Below are 8769 nucleotides of genomic sequence, written 5' to 3'. Positions count from 1 at the left end.
TAATCTCATTATCGCTTCTCCACTCAACTCACTACCACTCTTCATTTCAACACTCTTTATCTCATAATTACCAAGGAATTCAAGAGATGAACAAGAATTGGTAACATTGATGTTGCTCATCTCAGTTAAAGAATCAATGAACAAGCCATGTTAATGAATTCATAATTACTTATCCTATTGGATTCTATTCCACATCCATTCAATATCATTTATTTCAAACTGCTATTTGGTGCAAGAATGATTGTTTGATATGAGTGTTATTTGATTCTTCATATCATATTCTGGAACAATGAGGTTGATGTTATGAAATGATGAAATAGTATGATATATTGAGTTATTGTCATCTGAAGTGTTGTTAGAATGAATTGTATGAACAATTATGTATGTCGAATAGGATGGATGATATATTTGATTGAAGTTGTTGATTTGTAGTTATTGTTAGTAGAGACGAACTTGGTCTCCTGGTTGAAGATGAATGGTAGTATGATAATGGAATCATTCTATTTCATTCTTTATAGTCATAGTTATGGATGTTTGATAGGTTTATATCTGACTGTAGATCAATGTGAGATGTTATCACAATTCCTTATTATCCTCAAATATTGATATTGAATAGATTCCCGTTTTGAAGAATGAGACTTCTCCTGTTGTTTGGAATCAAGACTCATTCTGTTGTATGGATTCTTTGATTGTTGAAAAGGATATATGGAATGAAATGTCATTTGTATCGATTGTTGTGAAAAGGCATTCCTCCTAAGTCAACACTGGATATTGTGATCTGCAGTCCTGAATGATGTTAGAATCGTTATTGAACTAATAACGATCTGTTGATTGTCTTTAGAGTGATGTGAGGATAAGAATGTGTTGTTGAAAAGGGTTAGTGAAATATCTAGTGGAAAGCGCCCTAACCCGTCTGATCTAGGAAGCTAAGTCATTATGAGTTGAGTTAGTACCAGTGTGGGGGACCCGCTGAGAAGTCTCAATGTTGTTCTTTTCTTCTTTCAATCAATATGGAACGAGTATCAGAAGTGAATTCATTGTGATTGGATTGGACCTAAATACCACAGGATATGGAATAGAATGAGAGATTCCACTGTGAATCAGAAGAATCCACTTCATTGGATTGTTTCAATCCCTCTTCGAGTCCTCATCCACTACTAGTTACTAAATGAATTGAGATTGATACCAACTCATTCAATGAATGAGAATGGATTCTGACTTGAATCTTATGTCCTTCAGAAGAATGATGAGTTGACACAGATCATTCTTTCAGATAATGAGAAGTCATATCTCTGAAAGGATCGGAATATTGATATTCTGTTCAATGTTCTAAGTGTGGTTACTCTTATCACACTTCACAAGAATCACTCGAATTGTTATTTCAACCATCCTTCCAATCTTTTGTATTGAATACATACTATACTCACTCATTTACACTGACAAACAGGAATGAGATCAATGATCTATTACTAATCACCCATTCCTCAAACACATTCTGCTCATTCCAACAGATACTACATATCACCCAGTACCATCCATATTGAATGAAAGTATCTAAATGACAAGACAATCTCTCAATACCACCATCTTAGAAATCACAACTCCAATTCACTATACTTCTGTGTGCCCAAGTATTTTTGATCAAACAATACTAGAAACAACAAACTTAGTCCATACCTAGATTAGAATCATCTGTTGGCTCTTCATCTACACCTCATGGAATAGAAATGATCCTACGGGTATTTGTTCTATAACTCTGTCTTGAAGCAGACTCTACATCTGTTTGGACCTCCATAAACATTTCATCAGACCCAAAGAGGATAGTAGCAACAGAGAAGAGCAAACAAAGACCCAACAGTCCCAACTAAGGGTTATTCATTATAAACAGATTCAACAATAACCATAATAGGAATAATGATGTATGAGATACCCCATCTCCATCTACCCGAGATCTTACATAGAATAGCAATAGCAATAAAGATTTGAATACATGTTGAGATTATTGATGAATACAGTCCTGGTAATACCATCATTGCTTCTGGGGTCTAGTCATGAATCATTCACTTATTCAAATACTCCAGCAGAACGTGCCAAACACGTCATGACAAGATCACGAAGAAGAGATAAACCCAATACAATCCAGATCACAATAAATGTAACACCCCAACCAACATGGATGAGTTGATCATACTTCAGACAGCAAAGGAAGATTGTCACAGGATACACAAATTCCATGATCATATCAACTGCCTCGCTACCTGAGATGAGTTTCTCACGATATAAGACATATGGCATGTATATGAAATGGAGTGAGTAGATGTAGTAAGGAATTAGAGAGACAGTCATGGTAACATTCCAAACATGATCCAGACGAAGAAGAAGACAGAATTGAGCCACAATTAACAGAATACTGTTAAGTACAGAAAGAAGCTGAGGAGTGATTGGAATTCGTTCTTCTGGAGGAAGATCTCTTTCTTCCTGTTTTCGCTTGAATATTGAAGGAATGGACTTAACATAGAGTACAAGCAAGAATAAATCAAGGATAATCAAGGGCAATGTGACAACCCACCATGACCACTGAATGTAGTTATCAATTCGAAGTCCCAAAAGAACTACACTGAAATCCAAAAATATATACTTACTGACAAGCCAGAAGAATCCAATAAAAACGAATAACAAGAAAGCAAACAGTGAGCCTCGAATTGATCTGTCAGAGGAACGGATAATGTTCATGAACATCTATCTTAAACTCTCGAACTATCACCTACTGTTGGATCTATCGATGAAGGATCATCTGCAGCCTTTACACCATCCTCACCAAGTCTATCGTACAGACTCTACAATTCATCAAAACAACTTAATCCATACTCTCTTCTGGGGATCAGAAAGAATATCATAGGCTTCTTTCACTCGTTTGAACTAAATGGAACGGTACATGTATTATCCTACCATTGTTGCAGCCTCAGGATTGCCAGGATTTTTGTCTGGATGATATTTGAGTGCCATTTTGTGATACCCTTTCTAAACATTAGCTGCTATCCGAACTCTGACCTTGATCTCTTCTGGAGTAGCATCTGATTTTACTCCAAGAATATCATACAATCCAGTACGCTTGCTCATGTTTTTGAGAGTTGAGATTACTTGATTAAACCCCGAGCATTATGAATTACACGAAGAATGAAAATCTATTTGTCTCTACTGATTCTTGAAATCTTGCTATCCCGTTCATGGGGTAATGAATGTGAATGTGCATCCTTGTCAAAGAATCGAACAACACTCTTTGTACTGGCACATCCTGATGACGAAACACTGTTTATGGTAATGTAGTCGATAGGGTAATATCTGAAGATGCCAACAATTGCTTATCTTCGATCTCAAAATGTGGATCAGTACTTTTTTTATTTTACGAATGGTACGAAGTATGTTACTATCTTTCTCAAAGGCAATGCATCAGGAAAAGGACTCCAACGCGAGCGAGAACTCCAAGATTGGGTGGAATACCTTGAAATTCATCCTTCACATCTGTTTATTCTCCATGATCCGAGGATTCAAGATGGTATGGAGGAGAAGTGGAATATAACTCTATGTCAAGAATACTTAGAAAGATTCATCCTCAGTCATTCCATTACTGAAGTACGGACGTTTGATTCCAGAGGCGTTTCAGGACATCCCAACCACATTTCCACTTTTCTTACCGTTTGTTCCATTCGAGAGAAATTCAAGGATGTATCCTTCTTAACCCTATACTCCATGTCATTGCTTTCTAAGTATACAGGTCCTATATCTCTTCTTCTAGCCAGTGGAAAACGAGATGAGGTAGTAAAAGCATCAAATCCATTGCTGACTCATCAACTCTTCCAGTTTCATCAGTCTCAAATCACATGGTATCGGATCCTGTTTACTTTCATTTCCCAATATTCTTATAGGAATATTTGGAATAACTGTTAATACAAAACGAAGCGTCATCAACTCTTGATAATCATAAGATTACTGATCATTTGTTTGATAATGAACAATAGTAAATCCATTTGAGTTTCTACTCTTTCGGTTGCTCCATATTATAGTCAAAAGCGACAACTACAACGGTAAACAACAAGAACCAGAAGAGAGTTGATACAATCTCTTTGTATCCCTTCAGGAATTCTATTTGTTGACTTGACAGATTCAGCAATAAAACTAGTGCTACTTTGATTGAAAAGGAACCGCAAAGCACAAGTCTTTATCCTCAACAACAGTTCAATACAAACATTGAGATGAGTATTTCACGATAACAGTTGTATTACTGTATCCATGAATCATCATCCGTATCTCCCATCCCTGTAAACCGCTAAATTTCTCGATTAATAGCACCAGGACCTACGAATTATCGTATTCATCCCATAGAGTAGAATAGTTTGAATCCCCGTGATTCTCTGTAAGAGTCATTTTCTCATTGACTAACCATAAACGACTGGAATCATCGTGATGGAAAGTGATACCGTTTGTAAAGCAATTAGGCTTTCTTGTTCATTTCTTGATGTAATCTATATCTGTTGCTTCTTATTTCTAGCGATTTGATTTCCTGTCATTGGTAGATTCGAGTGAAAGACTGGAGAAGGGTAGGGATTTGAATGATCTCTAAGTTGTTAGAGTTGAGTGATCCTCAATGTGTGCTGTGTATAGTAAGACACTTCTGTCAGCCTCCAAAGTTCATTCCACAGTAAATGATGGAGAGTAGGACTAATATGTAGTTTCTGGGATCTGATACTCAAGAGATATATGAATGCCGTTCCCTTTGTAATTGAGCGTGATGATTTCTGCTTTGAGTTTTTGGATGATGACACTTCTGGAATTGTGCCTCATTACCATGGAAACCGTTTGATGAAAGATGAGTATATTGATGGTGAAATTTCACGAGATGTTTGTCGTACTTTTCCTCATCATTTCCTCTTTCGTCATAAAGATAATGGCTGTCAGAATATTCTTGAATCTGTTCTCCGTAAGATCAGCGATGACTACTTTGGACTTGGATATTGTCAGGGTATGAACTATGTGGTTGGAGCAATCATGATTGCCCTTGTGGATCCAGAACTGAATGGTTACTATAGTGATAATGATACAGATGAACTCCAAAAACAAATCAAAACGTACCTTCAGGAATCATGTTTCATGTGTAGGATTGACTGGGACGATATCAGTACTCAAATGTATGAAACAACAGCAGCTGTTATTGAACGTCTCCAATTGGTTCGATTGTGGGGATATGGTTTTCCTGACATTCCTATGTATGTTTATGTTCTTCGCAAATTTATAAAGTAAGAATGTGCTAGAAATATAATCATAGTGATTCGGTTCCACAAATCTGTATTCACTTTGATCAGATAGGCTTTGATCTTTCTATTTTAGTTACACGATGGTTCATTCCTCTTTTTTCTAACAATCTTCGCTTTTCCTTTCTGTTCCGATTTTGGGATTATTTGTTTTGTGTTGGCATTTCGGGGCTCTTTCGCTTGTCCGTAGCCATTCTTGTTCTTTATCAGAATGATATCTTGAACTGTGACATCATCCAAGTATCTGATTTCATTCATGTCGTTGGAACTACAAAATTGCGACGAGAGAAAGATATTCAATCTTTATTTGATGTTATGCTAACGTTGACTGGAGTACAAGTCCATTCTCAAATGAATGTATAGATTACTCCTTCTTCGTACCAACAAGCTCAGGCTGAATTCTCAGCACGTTGTCAAGTCACGTTTCAGTGTTTTGAGAGAATGATGCTTAGCATGTCCGCATCCATGTTAGCAAAGCGAGAACAGTTAACTTCTGACATTTCCGTTCTCTTAACGCGTATCAGGGAAATTCACAACGAGGAGGTGTTAAATCGGAATGATCTCCGAAACAACATTTTGGACAGGAATCGGTATTCGGAGAAACTGTCCTGTCTTCAGGAAGAGCAGAAAACATGGATTGCTAAGTATGAATGCTTGATCATGCATCCAAAGAAGGAGAGTGTAAGTTCTCCTTACAAAGGCTTGTCTTCAGGCCGGCACTATTCTTTTGAGACGGATACTTCGCTGCCAGTATTGATGTATGATGATACAAGTGAGTTACGAGAGGTGTCGAATCGACTTGCTGAAATCAAACAACAGATGAGTGAATTGAAAGAAGCAATTCGTCAACTGGAAGTTCGCATTGAAGAAGGAATTCAGAGTAGGTATAGAATAAGAGATTTATGGAAAGACTTGGAGGATATCAACACAAAACGACTGTCGCTACGAATCCAACTCTCACAGTTGATCAAAGAACGCTCTTTGCTGTTATCTAACACCAAAATCGTTTCTATTGTTTGTTGAAGACAAACAGAATCAAACTGTATTCGTTACAGGAACATCTACCATTCGCTGAGCTTCCATGATTGCATTGATGCGTTTTTCCGTTTCCTCGTAAGCCTCGTCAAAATCCTTGCTATACAAAGAATACTCTGTTCGGTTATAGATTGACCACACCAGCTTGACAATACCGCATAATGTAATCACAATACTCTCAACTCGTGTAAACATAGCACTACTTCTAAGACTCAACTGTCATCCATACAAGGTATGATTCGAACGACATACAAAACAACCCAAATGTTCAGATATACAAATACCATATACAGTCAGACAGACGGGAGCAAGAATGGAGAGACACTGTCGAATCACGATATTCTTCACCTGAATCCCGTATAAAGGGAAATAGAGCAAGAATATTCTACAAATCATTGACAAATCCTTTTTCCAACAGAAGAAAGGCGCCAGCATTGCACATGGCAACAATCGAAGTAGCATTACTACAATCCGAATAGCGTGATATCCAGAATTGAAGTAACGACATTACAACCAAGAAAACATATATTCCTAATTTGATCATTCGACAAGTGAATTCGGAAAGGAATACTAATCGAACGAGACCGAAGACTGAGTACGTTTCATCATAAACAGAGATAAAGATAGAAGCCACCTGAAAGAGAACACGGATGTTGAAAACACATACTACATGATGATGGGATGGAAAAGCAAACAGATAATCTGAAGAACACATAATAAAGTAGTAACTACATATCTTATCTTATAATGTTTACTAGAAATCAAACGAGATACTTAAAACTACAAGAATAAAACGATGTGAATAATGATAAAAACCAGGTCTACCAATCCTACAACTCCATTTATAAAATAGGCGACCATTATGGAACCTCCCTCTTTCTTGGGTTGTTTGTAAATTGTTCGATATAACTCTTCAAGTATAACTGAGAATAATGCATAGAAGAAACACCATCTACTCGTTTATTAGAGACAACAAATGCTTACATATAATCATTCTCTATCCTTGCCAAGAAGGAATACCCAGCACCAAAAATACAAATACACAAGGAGAGAATTGTACCAACCTGTTCATTAAGAAAACCACGAACATATTATCCTTTAATAAAAAGGATATTGTGTTTATAATGTACAAGCATCTAAAGCCCTTTACTCGGTTCTGATCCAACAAAGGCTTATCCATCGTTACCAACGTATATGAAGCACTACTCAAAGAAGCTTCTAGCAATTAGTTGCAAACAGATTCCAAACAAGAAAACTTCAAGAACTCTAAACAAACACTTGAGCAGGAAAGCGATAAATATACTACATTTTCGAAATTGCAATACACTCACTCCTAGGACTCCGACCAATCACAGTCATCAGACCAATCATCATCAGTTCCTTTCTCTTGAGCCACAACTTGGTCACACATTTCATGAAGAAGACATAAGTGCTGAACTGTTGATTCGTCTCCTTTCTTCCTTGCCTCAATGATCATTCCTGCAAATGTTGGTAATCGTTGTTTACACTCTTCTAGAATGATAGCTCCCTCAGAAGAATGGAGGAATGAAGGTCCAGATTCGTCAATTCTTGCTACTACCTTCTTCATTCTCCGATAGAAATCCTTGATATCAAAGTCAGTTCTGTGATAAGACTCAGGCTCCAGACAAGGGGTCCACTTATTGGACTCCGTTAGCGGAGGAAAACGAATCCCATCCTTGATCATTTCTTGATAGCCATCCACAATTGATTTACCTAATCCCTGGGAGACTAGTGGACGAAAAGCCTCTCCCCATTCCAACATCATGGTTCGTGCTTTGTTCATCACACGCATGTTATCAGCACCTCCTTGGAAACTCTTGGTCTATGGAACAGGAAATTTACCGAACCTACGTTGATCAAATCCTTCATTCTTCTCATAAATAAAGGAGAACACGCATTGTAGAATCGAGATCCACAGTTGTGAACTAGAGAATCTGAAACACTATCTTTGAAATACAACAGTAATCCATACTTCAATGTTCGTATGATCACAAGATTGTTACCAGTGTCAATTGCCTTTGCGAGTACAAACCACACCTCTTCAAGCACATCACCATCCTTCGTTGTATTCACACGATCAATGAACTATTCGTTATTCAGTTCACTCTTGAGTACATTTGAGACCATTGAAGCATCATCCGTCTTTGAAACATAGATGTAATCGCTCAATGCATTCCCTAGAGAATACATTGGCTCTCTCATGAATGTAGTAAACCTATCCACTAATCCAGATAGCATTCAGAAGTAAAACAATGAAGTTCCAAAAATCGAACCAATTGTGTTGATAGAAAACTGCGGGTTTTTGGTTGCGCATTTGTTCTCAACAAAGAGGAACTTTGAAGATGTCAAGTCTCAATCTGTTGAATCCAAAGGCCGAGTATATGAAGAAACAACAAGCAATGGC

At 37.3% G+C, this 8769-nt stretch overlaps 4 protein-coding genes across 4 annotated transcripts; 2 read left to right on the top strand and 2 right to left on the bottom strand.

Annotated features, from left to right (window-relative positions):
• Window positions 1-1871: 1871 nt before the first annotated feature.
• JH06_4566 (molecular chaperone) lies at window positions 1872-3120 on the bottom strand (the record flags this gene model as incomplete). The annotated part of the gene is made up of 7 exons (XM_014669961.1): window positions 1872-2045; window positions 2077-2612; window positions 2643-2739; window positions 2769-2837; window positions 2869-2919; window positions 2950-3021; window positions 3046-3120. 7 exons carry the CDS (start codon window positions 3118-3120, stop codon window positions 1872-1874), a joined length of 1074 nt encoding a protein of 357 aa, XP_014525447.1.
• A 178-nt stretch (window positions 3121-3298) lies between these two features.
• JH06_4565 (n-acetylglucosaminylphosphatidylinositol) lies at window positions 3299-3948 on the top strand (the record flags this gene model as incomplete). Its single annotated transcript, XM_014669960.1, is given in 3 exon segments — window positions 3299-3318; window positions 3335-3389; window positions 3421-3948. 3 exon segments carry the CDS (start codon window positions 3299-3301, stop codon window positions 3946-3948), a joined length of 603 nt encoding a protein of 200 aa, XP_014525446.1.
• A 697-nt stretch (window positions 3949-4645) lies between these two features.
• Window positions 4646-6304, top strand: JH06_4564 (hypothetical protein; the record flags this gene model as incomplete). Its single annotated transcript, XM_014669959.1, is given in 5 exon segments — window positions 4646-4713; window positions 4731-5294; window positions 5324-5648; window positions 5673-6193; window positions 6220-6304. The coding sequence occupies 5 exon segments, from the start codon at window positions 4646-4648 to the stop codon at window positions 6302-6304; spliced, it is 1563 nt and encodes a 520-aa protein (XP_014525445.1).
• Window positions 6305-7677: 1373 nt separating this feature from the next.
• Window positions 7678-8555, bottom strand: JH06_4563 (hypothetical protein; the record flags this gene model as incomplete). The annotated part of the gene is made up of 4 exons (XM_014669958.1): window positions 7678-8187; window positions 8217-8307; window positions 8338-8450; window positions 8481-8555. The coding sequence occupies 4 exons, from the start codon at window positions 8553-8555 to the stop codon at window positions 7678-7680; spliced, it is 789 nt and encodes a 262-aa protein (XP_014525444.1).
• Between the last annotated feature and the right edge of the window lie 214 nt (window positions 8556-8769).

The sequence above is a fragment of the Blastocystis sp. subtype 4 genome (assembly GCF_000743755.1).
Source record: "Blastocystis sp. subtype 4 strain WR1 chromosome Unknown seqid_0364, whole genome shotgun sequence".
In the NCBI taxonomy this organism is placed as follows: Eukaryota; class Bigyra; order Opalinata; family Blastocystidae; genus Blastocystis; species Blastocystis sp. subtype 4.
This window is presented reverse-complemented; position numbering and strand designations above follow the sequence as displayed.